The sequence below is a fragment of the Mastomys coucha genome, unplaced genomic scaffold (genome assembly GCF_008632895.1).
Source record: "Mastomys coucha isolate ucsf_1 unplaced genomic scaffold, UCSF_Mcou_1 pScaffold18, whole genome shotgun sequence".
In the NCBI taxonomy this organism is placed as follows: Eukaryota; Metazoa; Chordata; class Mammalia; order Rodentia; family Muridae; genus Mastomys; species Mastomys coucha.
This window is the reverse complement of record NW_022196900.1, coordinates 76,601,724-76,627,073: the sequence shown is the minus strand read 5'-3', so window position 1 is coordinate 76,627,073 and position 25,350 is coordinate 76,601,724. Positions and strand designations below refer to the sequence as shown.

The following is a 25,350-nucleotide window of genomic DNA, read 5'->3' as shown; positions in this document are numbered from 1 at the left end:
GTTTTGACCAGATTCTCTGAGGTCTAGGAATGGTTTAGCCTTGCCCCTCTTTGCTCTGGCGAAAGGACCGTAGACTACTGCAGTGGATGAACAGCATTATAATGAAGAAAATACAGGCTGCCGCGGAGTCCAGGGAGACTGAGGCAGGGTTGCAGATAAAGTGCCAACAAGTATAGGAGTTGGTAAGAGGGTGTGGGGGTGGGGGCGACAAGGAGCAATCCCATAACTACTTCCAATCAGAAACTGAAGGCTTCACCTGATGCTGACAGGTGTGCTCCTCCCAGGCTCAGAGCCCGCCCCATCGCTCTAATTGGTGATGACATCACTAACTCCGCCCCCGCACAGCAGAGGGTTGAGTGCGTCCCTGCTGTGTGGCCCGGAGGATGTGGCTATCTCGGCCCAGTTGCGCCTGCGCGTCGTTTTAAGAACAAGGCAGGCTTCAGGAAAGAGGTCTGCAGAGTCTGGCTTTTTCAGCCCTGGGCCCGAGTGATGCTGGTTTCTTCCGAACCTGGGGGCCTTAGCACCTACTAACACGCTCCCCGATTGTCCCTACCCTATTATGTGTGTTCATGGACAACTAACTTACTAGGCGGTGGTAGGTTTCACAGGTATAACGGGCCCATATTCTTTTGGCCTGAGCAATTCAAGCGCGGCCCTTCTCAACTTTGTTTAATTGGGAACCGGGCTGGAGTTAATTCCTTATACATTCTCCTTTCCTTAAGCCCTTTGACATGCTGAGATTGAATAGCTGTATGCAGGGGATATTCCCTTTAGGTTCTGTAAAGAGAATTTGGGGGGGGTACGACAGAAGTGGAGACTCGTGGCGCTCTATAGCTATTTCCAGAGTGCCTAGGACTGGATTGAATAATGCTCTGGATTGAGATAAATCCAGACAAGTGGGGCAACACATTACCAGTCCCTTCAAGTGCCTCTGAACTGGGTGAAGGGAAGTTCTCCGGGAAGGACCTGCCTGTTTAGTGCTGTGCACACAAGGCTGGACTCTGAGGTGGCCTCTATGGTTTCTGTAAACAGGAAAGCTGCCTGGAGACAGAGCATGGTGGCAGCACAGAGCCCATCTTGTTTTGGGGGCAGGGTATGGCGACGGAGCTGTAAATATGCTTGTTAAACGTCTTGAAGCTTGTCAGATGAAGATAGGATTCCTATCTTCACTTTCAAGATCATGTTGAAGCTTGCGCCATCAGGGCTGGCATGGTAAGTGATCAGTCTGAAAGAAGCCTGATGAAAATGACTGGGGTTTTCCTCCGGGTCAGAGGTCATACAGTTTTTTGAGCAACAAAAGGGACAGACTGCCAGGCTCCCCAGCCACTACCTGGTCACAGACATGCTATGCTGCCCTTCTCACCTCCAACCCAACCTGCCTGGCCCCAATCCACAAGCATTTTGAAACCAAGTTTCTAAAAACCAGCCATTTTTATCTGCTTAGGTAAAGTTACAGGAGTTTGTTGGTGTATTTACAAGTGGGTTTGTCCAGATATACTATAACTTAGTGTCTGTATTTAATATTGACAACCAAAAATATATAAATATCTTCCATCTATACACAGCAGGGCAGGAGTGTCCGTGATTTCAGCAGTAAGTTCTCAGCCTCCGAGGTCCTTCGCATGGTGTTCGTCTGGTCCTCAGTGCACAACAGACTTAGAACCTGGCAGCCCAGCCTGGCCCTTCCCTCTCCTCCCTGCACTCCAGTGCTTCCAACTGGTCTCAGGCAAGGAAAGATTAATTGAGTGGTTGGGTAGGAAGAGACAGGAATGGGTGAATCCTAAAATGGAGCCTGGACCCCTATGGTGCTGAGGTCCAGGCCTGCGGAAGAGGGTGGCAGCTACCGCCTCGTGCGGTACAGCCTCCTAGCTCAGAGTTCTGTATTAGTGTGTCCTTGGCCATAGGTCCAGCCCTACAGATTAGCTTGGCAAAGAAGGCATGTGTCTGGACAGGGCGTGGTCCCCACCTTCAGGCACTGGGCCAATCAAGGTGAAGACTACAGTGTGGAGATAGGAGTGGCTGATAAAAAAAAAAAAATAACAAAATCAGTAATAAAAAAATTATAAAACCTGCTGCTTATCTGAATAGATCTGAGCAGCAGTCTTGCTTTCATTAAAAATTCTGGAGCCATCAGAGTCCTGAATATTCTTCTGGACTTCATTGCTGGCTGAAGAATGGTGCCCAGGCCCGGCTTGCCTGAGATCTGCCAGTTTGGAAGAGGTCTCATCTAGCTGCCTGTGCTCCAGAGAGATCCTTGGGGCTGCTGGGAGCAGGCCGGGCTGGCTGTGGGGGCTCCTCACACTTGGGAGTCAGCCCCCAGAGGGTGGAAGAGCTCCTCAGGTGTCTTGTCGCTTTGGCTGGCACCCCCCTGCCGGAAGCCTGAAGCGATCTCATCGAAGGTCCGGCCTTTGGTCTCAGGAACTTTGAAGTAGGTGAAGAGGAAAAAAAGCACCAGCAGCACCACGAAGATGATGAAAACGTAGGGGCCACACAGTTGCTGGAAAACAGACACAACACACGTCACCCTCCTAAAAGGACTCACTCGACCTCTGAACCTTTGCTACCAGCCACCCAGAGGTGCTATAAAAACTAAGACAGGCTGCAGAAACGGCCTGAGAACCAGGAGCCTGGACTGACATTACTCTACCAAGTGAGCTGGGCTTCTGAGCTTGTTTGTCACATGACTCTTGGGCTAGCACATCACATAGCATGATGGCTCCCTACAAGTAATTGAGCAATGGAGGACAGACAATGAGGTTCTTACCTCCACATACTGGAAGCACATGCCCACAATGAAGTTTGAGGTCCAGTTGGAGAAGCCAGCCACAGCAATAGCAGCAGGACGGGGCCCCTGGCTGAACAGCTCGGCCACAATGAACCATGGAATAGGACCAGGGCCTACTTCAAAGAAGGCCACAAAGCCAAAGATGGCCACAATGCTCAGATAAGACATCCAACGCAGCTGTTCCTGTTGAGGGAGATGGTGTGAGAGGTTAGTTAGGTAGGATGTGACAGTTTCTCAGGAAAAAGAGAAACTGTAGGAATCTCCAAACTGGGCTGAGAGATAGGCCTGGGGTCACCCTGATTTGCTGTGCAATACAATGCAATGTGATGGTCTGAAGGCGAATGGTCTCCCCATGGGCTCACGTTTGAATGTTTGGGAAGGATGGGGGTGTGGTCTTGTTGGAGGTGTGTCATTCTCAGTAACTCCCCCAGGATCACACCTGCCCACCTGATGCCATGCTTTCCCACATTATGGCTGCCAACTCAGGAACCATGAGCCCCCAAGTAAAAAAAATGCTTTCTCTTATAAATTGCCTTGGTTAGGCTGGAGAGATAGCTCAGCAGTTAAGAGCACTGATTACTCTTCTGAAGGTCCTGAGTTCAAATCCCAGCAACCACATGGTAGCTCACAACCATCTGTAATGGGATCTGATGCCCTCTTCTGAGGTGTCTGAAGACAGCAAATGTGCACTGACATAATAAAAAACAAATTTACCTTGGTCACAGTGTCTTATTACAGCAATTAAAAAAGCAACAGACACACCCAATCCCATCCTCTAGTGCTCTTGGACTCCAGGGTGCTTTTCTTCCTTGGGTTGGACTCCTCAAGCAAGCACACATGTACAGGTAGTCATAGTAATCAGTGACAGGCTGGGGACCCGTTGACCAAAGGTCAATTTTTAGCTTCATTCCTTATGCAACATGGGATTTTTTAAAATGTGAAATGCAAAATGCTTCAAAATCTGAAGCTTTTTGATCTGGTCACATGGTTTCAGACAGGAAAATTCTACCTGACCTTGTTTGATGACAGTCAAAATATAGACATGATAAAAATACCATTTAAATATGCCACCAGCCTATGTGTAGAAGGCACATATGAAACAAATGAATTCTACTTTTAGAATTGAGTCTTAATCTGAAATTAACTCATTGAATATATGCAGATGTTCACAATTCTGGTTGAGTACTTCAGAGAAGCTTAAGCTGTAAGACCAACATCATAGTTACTAGTTTGGAGAATAGAGGCGGTTGTTTGTGTACCTCTGTGGTGTTAAGGAATCATTACACTGCTGAGGATTGCTCTGGACATGAACTGAGGATACACAGGTAAAGGCTCTGCAAGGTTCGGCTTTAGGCGAGGCATTTCTATACGGAGATGAAAGCTTGGGTCTACATGTGCAGGAAATCCCCAAGCAGGGAAGAGAAGACCAAGATGAGGGAAGACAACCTGAGAAGCCGAAGAGTGGGTCCCCATCCAGAAGCACAACGACATGGGGCAACTTAGGCTGGGTGCAACATGGCCATTTTGGTATCTAAATCCAGGCAAACTCTACAGCCATGGCACCTTGAACATGCCCACTGTGCCTAAATCCAGGTCCCCATTCTTCCTTGCACGGGGCCTTCCAGGGCACAGCCACTCACCAGCAAGGACAGGGCGATGGTCATGAGCACAGCACAGCCCGCCATGCCAGCTAGGCCAATGAGATGCAGGGTCCGCCGTCCAGCTCGCTCTACGACAAACAGCTGTGGGAAAGAAGGAAGACATGTTCTCTCTGCCTGGTGCCACTTGGAGCCACCTGCCCAGAGGCTCACCTCACTAGCTAAATACAAGGAAATACATACACTAGTGGGGAAACACTTTTCCCCACCAGGCTGAGGCTTGGGGGCCTTGTAGGGACCGAGGGAAGGAATATGCCTTCTGAGCCCAACAGTACCAGGGTGAAAGGTACTGGAGATCAGACAGCTAATGCATATTGGCTGTGACCTTGGGAGAACACTTGCCTTCTCTCCTCCCTGGGTCTGTGTCAGCTGAATGGTATGAGTAATGAGCCTCACAAGTTTACTGACACTAATAACAGGCTGCCATTCTGTCCTGATGACCTGAACTGGACTCCGGCTGCTGACCAAAAGTGAGACTCACCGACACCACAGTGAAGGCCGTGTTGACGATACCGGAGCCAATGGTGGCATACACAGGCTGCTGCACACCTGCCTTCTCGAAGATGTTCGTTGAGTAGTAGAACACCTGTCAGAAAGGGAGATGTTTGGAGATCCTCTAAGCTTAGGGCCTTCTCCTTCCTCTGTACTGGTTACTAGCAGGTGAACAGTGTGTATGTGTGTATGTGGTGGGGGGATGAACGCTTCCCATGCAGGTGGATACTGCTGCAGGTTTTGGCTGCACAGGTACACTGCTTTGTGTACCCGTGGGCAGAACTTGTTATTTTCCTGAGGACTCACTCCTAGTGCACACTTGAGCCTGGACTTGGCTGGGGCCACAGGAAGGGGTAGGTGGGGTACTCACAGCATTGATGCCCGACAGCTGCTGGGACAGCTGTAGCACCACAGCGATGAGGAGGGGCTGGTGGTAGGTGGAGGAGCGGAATAGCTCCAAGATGGTGACCTTCTTCTCTCGCATCATCTGCCGACCCTCTTCTTTCATCTCCTGCAGGTCTCGGGTCACATCAGCTGTCCCTCGAAGCTTCTTCAACACTGGTGGGACCAGAGGGAAGGTGGGATGGCTCAGAGCGGGGGGGAAAAAGCCTGAGCTTAGAGGGACAGGGAGGAGGAGGGCAGGGCCCAGCCCGTACCACTCTTGGCCCGGTTCTCCTCGTTACGATTGATGAGCAGGAAGCGGGGGCTCTCGGGGCAGAAGGGCAACAGGATACACTGTAGCAGGGCTGGGATGAAGATGACACTGAGCAGCAGAGGCCACAAATCTGCATTGCCCATGATGGAGTCTAAGCCAAACACCTGGACAAAGAAACCAGGGACCGTGAGTGCCCTGCCCTGGCCCTTCTCCAGTATCCATCCCAGCCACCAAGCAGGTCTTCCCTGCCCATTGGCTGCTGGGTGAGAGAAGGACCTCTCTGACCCTGTTCCCTCATCTGCAAAACCAGCTCAAACTATAAGGGACAAGGGACAAAACCACATATAAATGTGTCCGGCATAGCATGTGGGGGTTGCTACTTGTCTATAGGGTTAAAGGATGGAGGAGCCTCCAGGAGAGGAATGCCATACTCATGAAGGCTTCTAGGCCTGAAAGCCCAAGTGAAGGCCAAGGGCTCTTGCTTCATGTGTGCTCTGGGATCTGACTACCGTGAGACAGTCCTAGGTGGGCCGGGTAGAAAAGTTCTGTCCTGCTCAGCTCTGACCTGAGGATCAGAGCAGAGGGCAGAGGCAGTGCTGGGCAGGTAGTCCCAGAATGGCTTACCTGGGCGATAAGGATGCCAACGACGATGCCCAGCTGGTGCAGTGTGCCTAGGGCTCCACGAAGAGCTGTGGGTGACACCTCTCCCACATACATGGGCACAAAGCCAGTGGTCAGGCCACAGTAAATGCCAATGATGAAGCGGCCCAGGATCAGCATCTCAAAGGACTTGCCCAGTTTGGAGAAGCCCATAAGCACAGCAGACACAAAGGCCAACAGGTTCATCATCAGCATGGAGTTCCGCCTGGGGATAGGTCACAGGTCAGCCAGCTCCCAGGACCCCCAGACTCCCCAGGCTGGATGACATGGGCTCCTCAAGGCAGGGCTGGAGCCTTCCCTGCCTGCTTACCTGCCAAAGCGATTAACAAAGAGGCCTACAGAGGAGGAACCAATCATGCCCCCGACAGAGAAGATGGACACAGAGAAAGACCAAAGCGTGGTGAGTGTGGTGGATAGGATGGGCTCTCCATAGCGTTGACTCCATGTTTCATTGTAGAACTCCTCAATTACCTGCAGGGAGAAGAGACTGGGTAAGTGGCAACTCTGTCTCACCGTAGATGTCAGGGCTCAGCTCTGTTGCAAACTCACTGTGTTCTTCAGCCAGCTCTTTTCTTCACTTTATATAGGTTCAATTTCCCCAGGGGTGGGGGTGGGGGTGGGGGTAAGAACTGGGCTTCTCCTAAGGTGTTCAAGACGCAGGGAATGATGGTCAAGGAGGACAGAGCTGGTTTGGGCACAGAGAAGAAAATGCTTCTGCCCAACTGCCCCCTTTCAGATGGCTCCCAGTATACTCTAGGCCACAGCTGTAGGCCCTGGGCCCTATCCCAACCCCCTGCTGGGGAGGAAGCTCGTCTGGACAGACAGGTTATGCCATCCTGAGAGCCTGTACGAAGTGTGCACTCACTGACTCTGCATTTCGAGCCTGCAGAACTAAGGACATGTTCTAAGGCACACTGTCACTTCTGTCCCCCAGGCCCAGCTTCCCTGTGGCCGGCTGAAATGGCACCGGAGGCACCACCGCCTCCTTCATTTCCAGGTGCTCAGCTGGGATGTCAGGGAAAGGCCCTAGGCAAGGAAGTGGTTCCAGGAACTGGAGACAGTCCTGGTGTGGGCCTGCTTACTAGCCCTGCACCCACAGAGAGCCTAACATGGTGCCAAGAAGATGGCCATGAGCAGGTGGCACTGGTTCTGACACACTCACCATAACATCAGGCAACACTGACAACACCCAGTGCCACAGCCTAGCCAGACCCATCCAGCACACATGTAGCCACGAACAGGCCCAAGTACACATAGGGAAACAACTTTCTAGATCCACACCCTGTCATGACACAGCATAGCTTTTATTTTTCACTTTTTTCTTTCTTTCTTTGAAACAGGGTCTCAGGAGCTCATAACCCTCCTGCCTTAGCCTCTTGAATGTTAGGATCATAAATGTGAGCGACTATGCCTGGATCACATTGTACTCACAAGGCTCTGGGTTTCGGCCAGTCACAACCCCCAACTCCACCCTTATTATCTGCAGCTCTTACACAATTTCCACCCTAACACAAGCCATTCCCTCCCTGGGTGCACACTGCAAGCTCCTGTATATGGAACAGGACACGGTCTCTTCACAGCCATTCTGTATCCAGTCCTGATTCTAAACAGTACAGCAGAAAGGAATGGAAGGCAAGCAGCACTTGCCAAGGTAAAAGTGTGTGGGAGTGGGGCAGTCCTGGGCCCTTGTCCCTCATCATCTTTACCCCTGCTTGGTCACCATAGTTTGTGTCTAGAGACAGAGAGAGCCAGGTTCAGGGTTAGAACAGACTGGAAAAAGGCGGCCTAAGCACCTGCTGTATACAGAATAAGCACCTGCTGTACACAGGGAAGTCAGACCGTGCAGGGGCCAGAAGTTAGTTCTGAATAGAAATGCAACCGAGTTCTGATCTCTGGTCATTCCTTTGCTCCCAGCTGACCATGGGCACTCACTGTGAGCAGCTGTGAGCTCCCACCACCTCTTCTCTAATGCCGACTTCAGCATGAGGTCATATATCACTTAAAGGGGGCCCACTCTGAGAAATGTGTTATTAGGTTATTCCACTGTACAAACATCAGAGTGCATTTGGAATAAAACTAAATAGTGTGGGTCACTCAAGGCTCTTGATGCAATTAAGGGATGGCAAACATGAAGCGTGCCAGGATGCTTGCTGCCATGTAGCCCAGAGGGTGTTTTAGGGCAGGCTGTTCTAGTATGTAGAAGGAACTCACTGTGAAATTATGATAAAAAATATACCAAATAAACTAACAATGGCTACTTCTATTATCATTTTATAATTATTAAAAATTTTATTCTAAATTATGTGTATCAGTTATGTGGGTATGTGTACCTACATGCAGGTGCTCATGCGGGCCAGAAGGGGGTGTCAGATGTCCCTCGGCTGGAGGTATAAGAAGTTGGCAGCCACCTGGTATGGGTACTAGGAACTATACCTAGCTAGGTTCTCTGCAAGAGCAATCGTGCTCTGCACCACTGAGCCATCCCTCCAACCCCATGTCATCCCCATATATGGCATTGTTATTTGAACATGACTATGTATGCTAACCATGTTGTTGCTGTTGTAGTGAAGACTAAACTTGGGCCCTGGGTATACTAGGCAAGGGCTGTAGTGCTTGCCTGTTTAGCCTTGTGGTAAACTTTTATGACTGTCAGCACGGTGGGTATGTTTACAGACCTATGAGTAACACTGTTATGCCAGTGTTGTGAGATCACAGGGCTATTTTCTACATGGCTTTGTTTTGTGGTGCTGAGGATAAATCCAGGGCCTTGAACATGCTGGTCATATGCTCTACCGCTGAACTACTTTACAGCTGTTACGGTATTACAGGATGGCCATTCTGCACATAGCGTTTGCCACTGAAGAGTCTTTATGTGGCACACGACTGCTTCCTCTACAATGCTAGACAGAAGAAACTGAGGACAGATACTTATGGTACCTACCACATGGTACTGGACCCAGTTCATTGAAACCACTCAAGTCTGATTACACTCTCCACCTAGAGTCATGCTCCGTTAATCCAGCCTCTGCTCTGACGGCCATCTTCCACAGTTTACCTCTCTTCCCTGCTATCACTCCTGCCTCAGATCCAGCCCGGAGATTTCCGGCCTCCCGGGAGTTTGTCCTCCCTGAGGTCAGGGGGCAGAGCCAGTGGTAGAGGGTCTTAGGGCTCTCTTCCTAGAAAACCTTGGTCCTACAGGGGTCAGAGACTGGGCCAAGTCTGACAAACAAAACAAAGTGCTTGTGTTCTTCAAGGGACACACACCCCAGAGAACTGCTGGAACGGCAAAGCCCCATTTATCAGGCCCTGCAGAGGACGGGCTGTTCTGAATAAGTAGCTGCAGAGATTAAAAAGTGCTTCTCCAGGGCCCTCAGCTGGGAACTGGGGCTCTTTCCCTTTGGTTGTACAGAGTGACCAAACAGACCCACAAGCAGAACTGAGGGGTAATGGGAGTCTTTGAGGCAAAACACTCATACACTCATAAATTTGAGACAGGGTCTCTCTAGATAGCACTGGCTGTAGTGAAATTCTCTACATAGACACCAGGCTGTCCTTGAACTCAGAGATCTGCTTGCCCCTGCCTCCCAAGTACTTGGGACTAAAGGCGTATGCCACCACAACTGATTAAAAAATACTTTTTTGAAGCCGGCTAATGGAGCTTATTTGAACTGTGTGCAAACTAAGTCAGTTAAGCTTCAGCTTTCCTCACAGAGCAGGGACAGCAGGAGCTAAGTGATGAAGTGCTCCTGAGCTCTCCCATATGTAGGGAAGTTGCTGGCCTGGGTTGTCAGCAGTTAACCAAAGCTCACACTCTCCCAGCTCCTCTATGCTGCTGAGCCCTCTGCTGAGGGTGAAGAAGCACTGGCAGCCAGCTTCCTATATTGTAACAGCAGCAGCCCCACGCTCAGGGACAGCGGAGGCTGAGCAGTGAGCTTCCTATCAGAATCAGGAATACTGTCTAAGAAGACATTACTGGCTTTCCAGTCCTGCTGCTCTGAGAGACTCCTTTTGTAAGGTTCACATGAGGCTCCAAGCTGACACGGGCCCAGGAGAGACAGAGCAGCCCCGGAGAATCCTAAGAATTTTCTATGGGGAAAAGTTCTAAGGACACCTGTTCCATCCAGCTACTGCTCTCAGTGTCCATCCGTCTGGGAGAAAGGTATCCTGCAGGGGCAGAGTGCCTGTTGACCACTGCCCTCACAGGATCCCATGAAGCAGCCTGGGCTTATGCTTGGGGTGGAGTGGTGGCTGCCTGTCCTGAAGGCTCCTACCCCTTGTACCAATCCCAAGCCCAAGTGTTATCTCTGATGCTGCCACTGTACCCACCACAGGCATCCCAGGTCTGCTAAATGTGCCTTCCCATCAGTCTTCTGTGCTGTGCAGCATCCGCCCTAGGTCCATCCTGTGTTGTTTCAGTCTTTCATCACCAAAGCAATGCCTTTACAAGGGTAACGAACTAGTAACAGTCCTTCACTCCTCCTTGTTGGGAACGTTTGAAGCAAACTGATCTAGACCAGTAATAGGCAACAGTTTGGATTAAACAGGCCTACTCGGAAGGGCCTAGAGCCACACATCTCTCACTTGCTTTTCATATAATCCTTTTAAAATGTAAACCCACAGGGCTGGAGAAGTGGGCCCAGGTTCTGTTCCCAGCATCCAATGGCAGCTCACAACCACTTGCACTACCAATTTTAGGGATCTGATGCTCTTTTTGAGCCTTCACAAGCATGTGGCAGACATGTATGCAGGCATAACACCCTCCAAACGTAAAATAAAAGCAAAAACCAAAAAATGTGAAGCCATTTCTTCATGGGTTCATGCTGATGAGACAGGGAAAGATCTAATCAGCTGAAAGATCTGTCGTGTGGGCCTGTCACGAGGACTGACATCTTAGAGAGGCTTCCTTGACCACACTCATGGGAAGCGCATTGGCTCTGTGCAGCTGAGGTCCCTGGGCTGGGACACTGCAAGGAAAAGCTCTTCCTCACTACCTGCCCCATTGGAGTCAGGGGTAGGGCCTGCAGATGCCCAGAGCTTCTTGGAAACCCTAAGGCCACACACGTTCTGCCAGGCCCAGGCAACTATGTGTGTGTGAGGACGTCTGCTCTCTACAGAGGAAGTACTTGCTTCCTCTCTGTGGTGGCAGAGTGGTGTCTGTAAAGGGATGTGAGGCAGAACACGTAGCCTGCTCACAGAATAAGCCGTTACTGATGTCACCAGGAGAGAAGCCACCTTTCAGAGAGAAGCAAGAGGGAGGGGAGCTAAGGTGTGACTCAACTGTAGAGTGCTCACTTGGCACATCAGGACTCTGTTCAAGCCTCAGAACAGCAAAAAAAATCAAAATTAAAAAAAAAAGAATTACCTAAGCTACAGAGGAGCATCTGAGACAGGGACATATGGACTAGATGGGGCAAGAAGAAGCTGAGGGAACTGGGGGCTTGTCTCAGAAACCCTAATGGTTCTGTGGCCCTCAAGAGCAGAAGCCCTGGGCTCTTAGGCTTTTTATAAAAGAGGCTCCCACCTCAGGAGTGGGGGCTCCCCATTGTGGGGAGGCTGAAGGGTAAGTGATCCAGAGCCAGAAAACATTCATATGAAGGCTAAGTCTGAAGCCACATACAGCCTCTGTCACTTGCATCTTTCAAGCCTTTCAAAATGTGAAAGGTTTACAGGCCATATGGGATACTGGCCAGCTTGGCAGCCCTGCTGACCTGACCTAGGATTTGAGGCTGCAGCAGAGGTGTGTTTGGGGACCTCTGGCTCCTCACAGTACCCATTCTTGGATATTCTACTTCTAGGCCTGACTCTTCTCTCCCATCCCAACTCCTTAGCTCCTTACAAGGAGGGAAGGGTCAAATTGTCCGGCAGTCTCAGTCTGGTCTTGCCCAGTACTCCCAGCCTCTCATCATTCCCAGATTGCTAGCCCCTGAATCTCTTCCCCTTAGCTCAGCCCAGAGCTCAGATGTCTCTATAACGATGCAACCACACCTGAGGGCCAGCTGTGAACCGAGGGCCAGATGTTGCAGGTGCAGGGCTGGACACAGTCCCACCTACTGCATCCCCAGAGGCCCCCTCTGAAACCTGGAAGAGGCTCTGGTTAAAACTGAAAGCATCAGGCAATGAAGGATGCTTCAGAGGGTCTAGAATTGGTCTTCCTCACCAAGGACAGGCCCCTCTCCCTTGGCTAGTGGTCCCTTCCCTGCTCTGCAGCCTGGAGGAGCTTCTCACACAGACAGCTGCACCTTATTGTGGCAGTCCAGCAGCCAGGGCCACCTCAGCCCTCAGGATGAGGAGTTTCTTCAGCAGCACTGACTCACATCCTCTGGCAGACAGTGACACCCACATCTCAGACTGCTCTTTCCTTCTATTTGATCACCTTTCAGGGAATATGGTTCCCCCTGGGAAGTCCCCCTGGTCATCACTCCTCCTCCATTAAAGTATGTCTACAGTGCCTATGGTCACACTGGCTGCTGGCATCCTAGTGAGTACAGGACAGCCCATCACAATAAATACCAAAGGGCTGTTCAGTGTAAAGTACTCATGGTGCCAAAGTTGAAAAACATTGTTAGGGCCAACTGCTACCTCTGCCCTACTATGCCCTGCCATGTTTTTATTGCGGTCCTCAGATAGCTGACTAGAAGACACTATGATCCATATCAGACTTCCAACATGGTCGGCCTTAACTGTCACTGCTGCTGGGTGCAAGGAACGAGGCGGGCTTGCAATGATGGGCTGTGATGGCATGAGGGATTGCGTAACTGTTGTGTGGGAAGTTCTTGAGATAGATCTGTACATGACCAGACTTGACTCAGCTCTGAGCTCAGAGCACAGTGGACCAGCAGTGTGACAAGTGTGAGCAAGGGTCCAGAGGCAGAGGCAGGGGGAAGGAGGAGGACGGAGAGGAAGAGGGAGAGGGAAGGAAGAAGAGAGGGAAGGGGGGAAGAGAGGGGGGAGGAGAGGAAGGAGAGGGAGAGGGGAAGGAAGAGGGAGAAGGAGAAGGAAGAGAGAAAGAGAATATCCACCCCCATTGCTCAGTGCCTGTCTCTCAGAGGCTGAACATAGAGCATAGACCAGAACCAGACTCCCTGGATTTAAACTCCAGCTCTGTTCTGCGCTAGCTGTGTGTCCTTGATGTAGTTTCTTCACATCTCTGTGCTGAAATGGAGGTTATGGGGCCTACTTAGTGAGGTTATCGTAAGAACAACTGAATGATCACCTTTACAGCACTTAGAATACTTACAGGAGACTAAGAAGGCAGTAAGGGTTTGTGGTGGTGGGCTGCACTAAGGCTGTTGGTATCCCCAGAGAGATAAGAGGCTGGTCTCAAGCTTAGAGTCAGCTTAGCCCCAGAGGTGCTGGGCTGGGGGTGGGGAGCAGGTCCAACTGAAGTCATTTCTGTCACTGGCCAAGCCAGGTCACTTAGGGCAAGGCCTCACTTCCTCTGCAGACCAGGATCCTCCCTTGTCAAATAAGGGCTGAGCTAACACCAGGTTCCTCTCAACAGCCTCTGGGTTCCAGAGATGCCTCTTTCTCAGGGGTGCTTGGTCCTGCCCCTCACCAAGTGTAGGTCAGCCCAGGGTGGTATCCACGTGTCACTGTGCACTTACTTCCTCCCTCTGTGGCCACGCTCATCTTTTCCACCCCCCAGAGCCCACACCCCTTCCCATCCCTCCCACCCCAGCCAACCTTGCTTTCTTCATCCAGGAAAAGAAGACAGTCTAGTCTTGTGTGCCAGGTTTACAAGGTGCAGGGAGAGGAGGTAATGAGGGCAGGTGCAATATAAACATTTAAGATAATATCATAATTAATTACCACTCCCGGCAGAGGCCTTTCGGGCCTGTTTTATGGCAAAGAACAAATTTCCAGTGAACGTCTGCTCACTGTGGGCAAAGCTACTTGTAGAGCTTGGCCACCCAGTCTCACTCCCTCAGAGAAGTACTCAGAACAGTGTGGATGGACAGATTCCACATCAGGAGAGCCCCTTTTTTTGCCTGGGCATCTGACCTCCTTGCTTTGGGGCCACTCTCCCCTTTCAGGTATGAGGGGGCGGCCAAACCAAGTCTTTCTGCTGCTGCCCTCCCCTAACCTCTCCTCTTTTGAAATTTGTGGGTTTGACCAGCTGGGGAACATAAATATTTGTAAGAAAACTGCATCTGTGCTGACCACGGACAGACTGTTTTGTCTTTAATCCCTAAACAATGCAGCAAGTCCAGCAACTTCTGACAACAGGGCTTATGTAGTCTCAGATGCAGGTGATGGGGGACACTGTGAGGAAGGCTGTGCACAGGCTTGGGCAGCGCTGTGCTACATTCTGTGTGGGGTCTTGACTGTCCAGATTTCAGTACACACGTGCGGTGGGGGGGATCCTGGACCGACCCCTCACAGATTCCCACGTACTCTCCCCTGAGAGGTCTCTCCCACCATCCCCTCTAGATGGGGTGACCCTAGAAGACTGGAGTTCACAGCCCTATCTCCCTGCTGCAGAGGGCAGAGTCTGACAGACTGGATGCTAGGTAAGTGCTTGCTGATGGCCAGTGTTGGCAGAACTGAATGGCACCTTCCTTGGGCAATGGGTCCATACTGCTATACTAGCTGAGCCACACATCTGTGTCCTAGCCTTGCTACTTCCATTCTCTCCTCATGATAAATGGAAAAGCCCAGCCAGGCTTGTGAGAAGTGTCTGCAAAGCGCAGAAACGGACAAACTAGCATTGCTGCATTTGGCTCAGGAATGTCACTCCCATCACAGTCATTCTCAAAAGTCTGACTCCTGAGAGGACCTTTGGACAGGTGTCTTTCATGAGTATTGAGAGAACGACTGCTCCCACACATGCAATTCACTGGCTTAACTGTCCTCGGACATGACGGGCAGCAGTTCTGGTCACCTTCTGCCCAGCACTGGCCTCCCACTGTTTCTTACTAGCTAGGAAGCCTCCAAGGCAGACAAACTCATTCCAGCTTTGCTTGTCCCTCTCCTTGCCCAGAGCAGTTTCCCAGGTTCCTGCCAACAGCTCCTCCTATGGACTCCCTAAACTACTGATGCCTTACAACATGTTTCTAAAAGAAAGCTAGAATAGGGCTGATAAGATGGCTTAGCGGTTAAGAGCACCGATTGCTCTTCCGAGGGTCCTGAGTTCGGATCCCAGCAACCACATGGTGGCTCACAACCATCTGTAATGATATCTGACTCCCTCTTCTGGTGTATCTGAAGACAGCAACAGTGTACTTACATATAATAATAAATAAATCTTAAAAAAAAAAAAAGAAAGCTAGAATAAAAACAAAAAAGTCCCAACACAAGCAACACTCTTAGGCAAGCCATCCAGCCACTAGGACCTTCTCTCTTTGCCATGTCCTACTCTCTCCCTTCCCCTCTTCAGACTAATCAAAGGAGACACCTTCAAACACTGCCCACCCACCTGCTCTTTGCAGCCTCAGAGCCAGCACTGCCGTTTTGGCACTACTAAGCAGGGTGGGGGTGACCAGTCCAGTTTAGGCTGGGTATCTGTTCCTCCACTGCTGAGGGTGAGCCTATTACTATGACAAACACTGCCCTCAGTACAAGAACAAGCTTGACAAAGACCCTCATCCTTCAAGACCTCAGATCTTCCCTCTACTTTGTGAAGTTCCCGTTTCTGAGTTCTATATTTTATACTGGCTTTTTTGAAACAGGATCTTATGGAGGCCACACTAGCCTCGGACTTGCTATGTAGCCAAGGTCCTAGAACTCCGGAGCCTCCTGCCTCTGCTTCTTAAATCCCTACCAGGATTCTAGGTGTGCACCACCACGCCCTGTACTCCTGTCTGGTTTTAGATGTCAGCTCCTCTTCCTAGGAGCTGTCACTGGGAAAGTCCAAGAGCTGACCTTTGCTCTCTTTACTTCAAAGATCTTCCCCCATGCCCACCTGGATAGCAGTGACCACCACTCACTCTCCAGCCTGTGTATGAGAAACCACTCAGATCCATGAGCACCTATGCATACCTCCAAAGGTGGCCAACAACCCAATTCCTGCCCACCTTACGCCTATAAACTAATTCCTACCACCTTACACCCACAGACAAACCTATTCCTGCCACCTTGCACCTATTAGCTCCTCCCCTGAATCAGACATGTAAAAGCCATTTTTGAACCCTTTTCCCTCATGTCCTCATACTGAACTCTGACTAAATTACACTTATTTATTTGTGTATGGGGGAGGGTACATGTGTATTCTGACATGTATGTGGTGATCAGAGGACAATTTGTAGGGATCTATCAGTTCTTGTCTTCTGCCATATGGGTCCTGGGAACTAAACTCAAAGGTTGTCAGGCTTGGTGGCAGGCATCTCGGACCCTGACCCATCTCTCCAGCAGCCAGTATTTGTTCTTTTGATGTTAGTCTATGAGTGTCTGACCACAGCTCATACTCTGAGATCCATCTACTCCGGGTGCATTGAATCTGACCAGGCCTATCTTCCTCCACAGGCTCGTAGGTCCTTACGATACCTACCCCTCTCCTACCCATCTGGCCATGCCAGGACAAGCTGGGGGCTGGCTATGCTGTAGATCCAAGATGCTCACACAAGGACTACAGTGGAGCAGTTCTGGCTGGCTGTGAATCCCCAACTTCTCTTCTCCCACAGCCTACCTTCATGGTATGCCATAATACTCATTCTTCATAGAGGATGTGGGTCTCTGCTCTCTGGGCATCTTACTGCCTTCCACTGCAGGCCCCTCTGTCCTGGCTTTAGAGCTCTCATTTTGTCATTAGCTCACTGTGACCAGTTACGACAGGACTTGACCCACTGCTTCTCAGCTTCAGTTACCCTTAGAAACAGTTAAGGAGCTTCCTTGGCATCCTAAGCCAGAATCTGGGGGTCCAGGGACTGTCAACATGCAGCAAACTCATCTCCCTACTTCCTCCCATCTGCAAATTTTCAAAAACAGCTGGCTGCAAAGGACACACCTTAATGGGAAAAACAAGGTTTGGGATCTGTTCCAAGCATGGGCTCACAGTTGCCATGTTAGATCCTGGAAAAATCCCATCAGGGCTGCTGCAGCTAACATGACTCAGCATCCAAGCCTTCCTAGGGACTTGCTCCCCAGTGTCGGGCGTGGGCCCTATAGCCAAGCTCCACCTACTTGAAAGAAGTCCAGCTCTGATTCCACACAGTCTGGTGCCCTAGCTGTGCCCCCGGTCCTGAGAGGCACTCACACTCACTGTCTAGCCTCATCAGCCTGGGTAGTGAGCATGGTTCTGACAGGAGGACTATCTCCTTCCATTCCATGATCCCTATGAGAGTGTGAATTGTCAAAGGACAAGAGAGTGTGGGTCAGGAAGGCGGCCTGAGGCTATGGAAACAAAGAGCTTGGCTGAGATGCCACCATTCATCAGCACATGACCTTGGGCCCACGGGTCATTTCATCAGCCTGATTCTATAAGATAGAAATCACCGCCAACGTCATAAACACATGTAAAAGGCCTAGTGTAAAGGAGGTGCTGCAACAATCTCCAGTTCTGTTCCTAACCTGCGTTCCTCTTTTCTCAGAACAAGTAGGTGATTGCCAGAGTTGTTTCCAGTCTAAACACCCAGAGAGAAAGAAAGAGAGAGAGAGAGAGAGAGAGAGAGAGAGAGAGAGAGAGAACGCAAGTGGGGGCAGATCTGAGGTGTGCAATGGGAGAAGGAAGCCAGGCTGAGCTCCTGCAGCACCTCAGGGAAGGTGCCATTATTTGTTTAAATTGATCGGAATCTCCAGAGGGGAAGCCATTTCAGTCTGGAACTGGACTATGCTGTATGTGGCTGGATTGTGAGAATATAAAGACTACATGACAGGGTGGCACTGGGGAAGGGTCCTCTTCCATTTCCATTTCCCCCCACTACCTGCCTGCTTGCCCAACAGCAGGTGTGGAGCTCTCAGGAGCCCCAAATACTATAAACGAAATTCCACTATACTCATCAGTGTAAATGTCTGTGATGCTTGGAAAACCAGTCAAGATGGCCTACCACAATAGCACCATCTTATGGCCCTGGGATTCTAGAATTCCAGCTGGGAGGGAAGATGGTCAGTTGATGTCAATGATGGACACCGAGGTGGCAGCATGAGTGTGTATGGGTGAGGGTATATATGGGAGTGGCGTAGCACTTACCTTCTGGGGGGCGTTGATGACCCCAGTGTTATAGCCGAACTGCAGGGATCCGAGCACTGCTCCTCCCACGGCTAACATGAGGCGGCCCGTCAGCTTCTGCAGATAGAAATCACAGGGTTACAGGCATGTCTGGGCCCAGAGTACTACAGAGCAAAGTCAGTGCTGGCAGGTTCCCATGTTCAAATATGCCTCGCCTGACTCCTGGCAACACACCTGTCCTTCTCCCAGGAAACCTGGCTACTTCCTGGCCTCAGGTGCCCAAACCTGCCCAGCTGACTTCTAGACTTCTCTGAGAAGAGAGCAATCAGGCTTTTCTCTACGCAGTTAGAGAGGCTTTGGTTTTCTAAGATCTCATTACCTGAGTAGGAGTGATACTTACATTTCAGGTGGCTCGACACTGTGGGAGGATGAAGAACCAACCTTCCCTCCCTCACCAGGGAGGCCAAACCAAATGAAAGGGACAGTGTAGACAGGGAAGAAAGGCTCTGGGTTCGAAGCCAAGGGCAATGGCCTGAGTCTAGCCAATAGGAACTCTAGCAGGCTAGCTGGGTCTCCCTGCCCCACTGCCTCCTCACCCTCTATGTGCCTGTCTGCAAAATGGAAACAGTCACATTGTTCAGCGCTGGAGACATGACCCTGCTCTTCTCTAGCCTTCCCACCCTTCACTGGGGAGAAAACAAAGTTCTTGAGAGCTCAGAGCAAGAGATCCAATCTACTTGGGGGTCTGCAGCAGCATCAGGGTGAGAACTCAGGGCCCTGGAGTCCCCATTCAGTGCTCCTCACACCAACACCCCCACCCCTACCTCTGGCAAACCATGAGCTTTCATTTCAGGGTGAATTGTACTAGATAACAGAAATACAATTCAAAAAGTACATGAGCTGAAGTGACTATGGGGCAAAGGGTTGAGGGCAGCAGGAAGGGATGAGGCCAGCAGGTGAAAGGGCCTGTTTACACAGAGGTAAAAGGCCAGTGAGGTGTCCACCTGAACAGACAAAGCTAGGGATATTCTCCAGCTCTTCAAATGAGGGAGCCAAGAAATGTAACTTGAGGCAGGTCCTTAACTGGCTGTGGGAAAATAGAGCTGGGGACTCAAGCCAATACCAAAGAAATAGACTGGCATTCTACGGATGCAGAACACCTGCACAGTGATGGGCTGGGTGCTGTGGGTCTAAGAGAGGAAGAATAGGATCAGGAGCCCTGTGAGACTCTAAGACAGTGGAGGACAGTCTTAGCTGGGTTTCAGCCTTGTGTGAGTGTCTGGGCCAGTTTCCCCACAGTACCTAGAAGCAGCGCTGTCTTCTTGATTGTTAGATAGAGCTGGGCATAGCCCTTAAGCAGCCTTGTTCGTAGGTCTCATTTTCCAGAAGCCTGTGAGACCAGGATTCCCAATAGTTCTCACATGAAACTCTGAGAAAGAGGAAGGCCTGACACAACTCAGAATGTTGGAGCCTGCCTTCTAATCGTCTGCCTGTTTCTCCTTGGCTGACCTTGCAAAGTCATCCTTTACTGTGAGGCTTCTCTCCAACTCCCATCCTCTGTGAACTCAATCAAAAGGCATGGCCTCTCAAATCTCCTGTCTCCCAGCTCTCTAGAGAGCTTCCAGACCCAGGGCTGCGGGGTAAGTGGGCAGGAAGCACATGACAAGTTTCTGGGGAGCCATAGCCAAGCCAAGGGTCATCAGGTGACCATTGAGACTTAAGAGGCTGTGGTAAACATCAGTGACAGGGCTCAGTGGTGACAGCTGAGCCCCATCATATGCTGGGCTATCTGCTGAGTGACAAGCTCAGGGTTGTTCAGGTATGGTACTTATGGTATGCAAATATGCATTTTTCCAGTACACATTAGAATAGAAATGAAATTAGCACATACCTACAATTTAGTGAGCTGTGGAATAGCAGTATAATGGAATATGTAAAGGATATATCTGGATGGATTGGTTTGGGACATTCTCCAAGTTACAAGGACAAGTTTAAAGAAAGCTTGATCGGTATTCATATTGAATGCCACCTTCGATATAAAAAAATTGGAGGGAAGAGCCGGGCGGTGGTAGCACACGCCTTTAATCCCAACACTTGGGAGACAGAGGCAGGCGGATTTCTGAGTTCGAGGCCAGCCTGGTCGACTGAGTGAGTTCCAGGACAGCCAGGGCTACACGGAGAAACCCTGTCTCGAAAAACCAAAAAAGGAGGGAAGAACATGAATAACCACTTAAAAGCATGTACAAAAAGGACAATGAAGGTTGGGTATGGTGGCCCACTCTTTAATCCCAACACTTGAGAAGCAGAGGCAAGCAGATCTGAGTTTAAGACCAGCATGGTCTAGGTAATAATGAACACTAAGGGTCCTGAGTGGCCAGCGAGAGGAGGTCAAAGGAGACTTCATTTTAGATCCTTTTGTGAGTTCTTGAATTAATTCAATACTCACCCACAACGAATTTTTATAAACCAATTATTTCATATTATTTACAACAAAGCAATTTAATAAAAAAAATAGTAAGAGAAAATATAGACTTGTCAAAAAATTATGCTAGTAGAAAGTGAGTAGAGCTACTGTAATGGAGGGAGGCGGGTGCTGTGACAGCAAGGAGCGACTTAGGCCTGTGTCTTCCATAAGGCCCTATTCAATTGGCAGGTCAAGGTCTAACTTTACTGGAGAAGGCATGCCTAATGTCAAGGAGAGAGCTAGTAGTCAAGTGAGCACTGGTGGGGAGACAGAGCCAGTGACCACCCATAGCTTGTGGACTTGGGGAACTAAGGAAGCCGGAGGGATCGCCTTGGTGGGGGGGGGGGGGGGGGGGGCAATCAAAACTCAACTCCCACTAAATAACTTTGAAATCAGCTCGAAGGATAAGAACGATGTTTGCCAACTGGGAAAGCAGTGGCAAGACAACATTCCAGGTACACACAACAGTATGTGCAGTGGTAGACACAGGATGGCTGATTCAGCCAGGTTAAGAAAATGAGGCTTAGCTAGGCTCAGTACAGCTGCAGGGGAGGAATGGAGTTCCTGCCCCTTGGTAGACACATGGCTGAGATCTGTCACCTGCCCCAGCCCTCTCCCCAGCCCGCCACACCCCATTTACCACACTTGATCACTGATGACTTAGATTTATGGAGAATAAGGCTGGGACACAGTCCACCAGTTCCCTTTACCTTGTTAAGGGTCTGAGGGGGCAGCCCTACCTCTGAGGAAATAGGGACAGCTCACTGTCCAGTTCCATGTTAGTGTCCATATAGGGCCTGAGAAAGCTCAATCAACAAGTGTTTGGTGAATGAGGTCAGGACAGGAAGCCACCCAACTGGGCTACCATTGTCCATCTGCTGCCATTAGCTTGCAGATGAAACTGAAATCCATGAACTCAACATGTGTTATTTTTTAAAAAAGATTTATCTATTTATCATATGTAAGTACACTGTTGCTGTCTTCAGACACTCCATAAGAGGGCATCGAATCTCATTATGGGTGGCTGTGACCCACCATGTGGTTGCTGGGATTTGAACTCAGGACCTTCAGAAGAGCAGTCAGGGCTCTTAACTGCTGAGCCATCTCTCCAGCCCCAACATGTGTTATTTTTACCAGGCTGATGTGAATGTGATGTGGAAGGGATGCAAACCTTACTTGAGAATGAGGGTACCTTTTAGAACATCCCATGGTCTTCCCGAGCCCTTCCCTCAATGTGTTCTCTACAGTCTATAACTTATATGCCATCAACTGGGGACTTTGAGAAAGAGATATGGCTCTGCTGTCTCTGCAGCAGAATAATCCCCGGGGAGGGAAAGAGCAGAGAATACCTGCAAAGACTCACCTCTCAACTTATTGTTTGGATAAAATGCATTCCATGTATGTTTTGTCAGAACCCCAATGCTGGAACATCAGTGCTGAGAAGTGGAAATGGTTGATCCCCTCCCCCAAGCCCTCTGTGGCACGCCCACAGGGATGGAGAAGACCTGGGTCAGACATAGAATTAAAATCCCTTAGGTGTGCCCTGGGCTCTTAGTTCATCGAACACTTGAGCTCATCAAGCCTTGGCGTAGAGGAGGGTCTTCCATGTGCCCCTCCGCCATCCCAGGAAGTAACTGGAAGTGTTAAGTGGAGACCTTCCTTCCCATTATCTGGGATGATAGATAGCCCAGGCCACAGGTCAGTGAGTAGTCTTTCTTTGAACACTGCCTTAACCCCACCTGTGTGGCCTTCCAGGCTGGCCTGGCCTACAGTCAATATTCGCAGAGGGTGGGAGGGCAGGTGACACCACCACTAGGAGGCAGAGGCAGGGTACTCCTCTGGGAGGAGAGTCCCAGTCTTTTGAGGTGTGCTGGAGCACGGACCACTCTGCTATTTAGCCCTACGAGGCAGAGGAGGATGTTCAGCCTCCTTAACCCATTTGCTTATTATATATTTCTTTTCTAAGAATACATTTGAATGAAGTTCTGGGTATTTAAAAAAATCCTAAGATATTATAGACCCATGTGCCATCTTCACTGGACAAAGGACAGTGAGGTTGAAGAACAGGATCTTAATTCCTCAGTAAACCTAAGGGTAGGAGCTTAGTTTCTCTGGCCTCCTCGATGGCTCCTTCAAGCCTTCCAAATCTTACAGGCAGTGGTGGTCTAATCTGGGAACACCAACACTGACCTTCATGTGACCTTAGGCCCTGATTCTTCTTCAATTTCCTTAAAAGCCTTCCAGTGATGTTCAGATTTGCATGACTGGCTCCTGGGCACTTTGTGGTGGCCCTGGAGGCAGGCAGTGTTCATTGGTCTCTAAGGGGGGGAGGAGTGGGAGCCAGGCACTTATCAACAGCACCAGTAAGGTGCCAGGCACGCTGCCAGGGGCTGCTCACATCCTGATTTAACTACCATGAACCCACTCCACTCCACTCTAGAAGAGATTGCTTCTGCTTTAGAGAATGGAAGGCTCAAAGAGGGAAAGGCTCCTTCCCTGGAGTTCTTGGACTTCTCTGAAGCTTGAAATGGGGGCTGGGGAGGTAGGTGGGGAGGGGAGGGCCTCTGGTACCACAGGCTCTGCCCTTCCTGGTCAGGTTCTCTCCTCTATTTCCCGGTACTGGTTCCTGAAGGAAGTAAGGTTTCTACCTGGTGCTTTCTATGTAGGTCAAATTCCACTCCAGCAATTCTCTAAGCCTTGTCAGTTCTGAACCAGCAGCCAAAGTCTGAGGACCTTTTGGCCCTTTTTTTCTGGATTTTACTCTAAGCCAAGGTTGGCTGACAATCACCCCTGGGCTAAAGGACTAGGTCACACCTACCAGCTAAGAATGGGCTTTATATTTCTAAGAGATGGGGTTGAGGGAGGGGGAATACTTGAAAGATACATTAAATTAGAACTTCCATGACTACTAACAATATCATACTCATCTGAGTTTGTTTGTGGTTTTTGTGCTACAGTGGCTCAGCTGTAGTTGTGACAAGCTAAGGCAGACAGATCTTGCCACAAAACCAACAATATTTACTATCCTGCCCTTTATAGAAAATTTGTCTGCCTGAAACATAACTCCTTGAGGTGCTGGATGCAAAGTCAATGCCTAAACTGTTTGGATTCTCAAAGCCTTTCATATAAAATCCACACTCCTCCTAAACAGTTGAAAAAGGTATTCTTCCCACGATGGGCAAACAACTACCTCGTTGGCCTGTAGGAGTAGACCCAGGGTGAATAAAGGGACCCCAAAGAAGCTGACACTCCTATGCGGGCACCAATTCAGCAGAGATAAAATTAATACAAGACTGGGCATAGACAAATGTCACTGTCACTCTTAGCAAGTTTAAGTCCTATCTCTTCCTACAGGTATAGAACTACCTGAGTGAATGTGGATTTGGTTATTAACTGAAGCAAATCCCTGTCTGTGCGACTTGATATGGTCATTGGCAGCCAGAGCAGAAATGAATATATGTAATGCACCTAGTAGTAAATAGTGTTCTTTAGAAAGACACAGGATCATTATTTCTCAAAATTATGCAGCTGTTGGAAAGAATGCGAAACATCTGTATGTGCTGGAACTAAAGCCCTGGGGTGGCTTGCTAGAAAAAGATAAACCAAAACAAAACCCCCATGCATAATTATATTGTATTCAATAAAGAATTCATGACCCAAAGTCCCCCGAGTTGCTAGATGTAAAGCCAATGCCCTAACTGTGCAGGGCACTGAGACTGGTGAACTGGATGGGCTGCGTGACACTGAAGTGTGAGCCACACACCAACATTGCACTCGGGTACACAGCTATACATACACAAAAGGGGTCTCTCCAGAGTAAACACTAACTGTGACAGCAGGAGAAAAGACACTTTTTGTTCTTTTACTTTTACGCTTCTTAGTTTGCTCCATTACTTCTGTGATTTTTAAAATCCAATTTTATTTTCCATTCCCATCTGGGAATTTCACTGGATACAACCCCAGGGCCTGGCAAGCCCAGCAGCACTGCCTTCAGAAGTGTTGGGGAGAATGGTAATTCCAGAGCGGCACTCTAGATTAAGAACCAACTTAGCTGGGAAACAAGGCTCCCAGATTAATGAACAGGCCTGCTTTTACAAGTAAATGTTTAGAGGAGTGAAAAAATGATATTACAGTAGGGTAGCCTCCCTGGTCAGGTAAGACATTCGTCCAGTTGACTATGACAAGGTAGTGGGGTCAAGGACTGGGCCAACAGACTAAACCACAAGATGAGGCAGTGAGAGGCAACTGCCTGTGGACATTATATGCTAATAGCTCTGCAGTGCAGGGGTCCTTGAATCAGTCTGGCTGTTGGGGTCAGAAGAGCTCTTTATGGAGAAGATAAAGATGGTGCTGAGACCAGAGACCAAGTGTCTGGGTGAGGATGAAAATGGCACTATGGGCACACAGTACTGTGCCAACACAATGATGCAGCCCACAACCCTGATGGCAAAGCTGGCTAACAGGCTAAGGCCCATGCTCAGTGCCCAGCTGAAGAAAACTACTTCAGCAGCTAACCAGAGAGCTGGTGCTGGG

General features: G+C 49.7%; 1 protein-coding gene across 1 annotated transcript in view; it reads right to left on the bottom strand.

Annotated features, from left to right (window-relative positions):
* Window positions 1–208: 208 nt before the first annotated feature.
* Window positions 209–25,350, bottom strand: part of Slc2a1 (solute carrier family 2 member 1) — a 30,112-nt gene continuing 4,970 nt past the window's right edge. The window contains exons 2-10 of the mRNA XM_031378445.1: window positions 18,375–18,470; window positions 6,561–6,721; window positions 6,215–6,455; window positions 5,592–5,754; window positions 5,306–5,493; window positions 4,925–5,029; window positions 4,426–4,527; window positions 2,765–2,968; window positions 209–2,497 (exon numbers count right to left, since the gene is read on the bottom strand). Of these exons, the coding sequence (XP_031234305.1) occupies window positions 2,297–2,497; window positions 2,765–2,968; window positions 4,426–4,527; window positions 4,925–5,029; window positions 5,306–5,493; window positions 5,592–5,754; window positions 6,215–6,455; window positions 6,561–6,721; window positions 18,375–18,470 (1,461 nt within the window). The 3' untranslated portion in view covers window positions 209–2,296. The remainder of the gene's footprint in view (window positions 2,498–2,764; window positions 2,969–4,425; window positions 4,528–4,924; window positions 5,030–5,305; window positions 5,494–5,591; window positions 5,755–6,214; window positions 6,456–6,560; window positions 6,722–18,374; window positions 18,471–25,350) is intronic.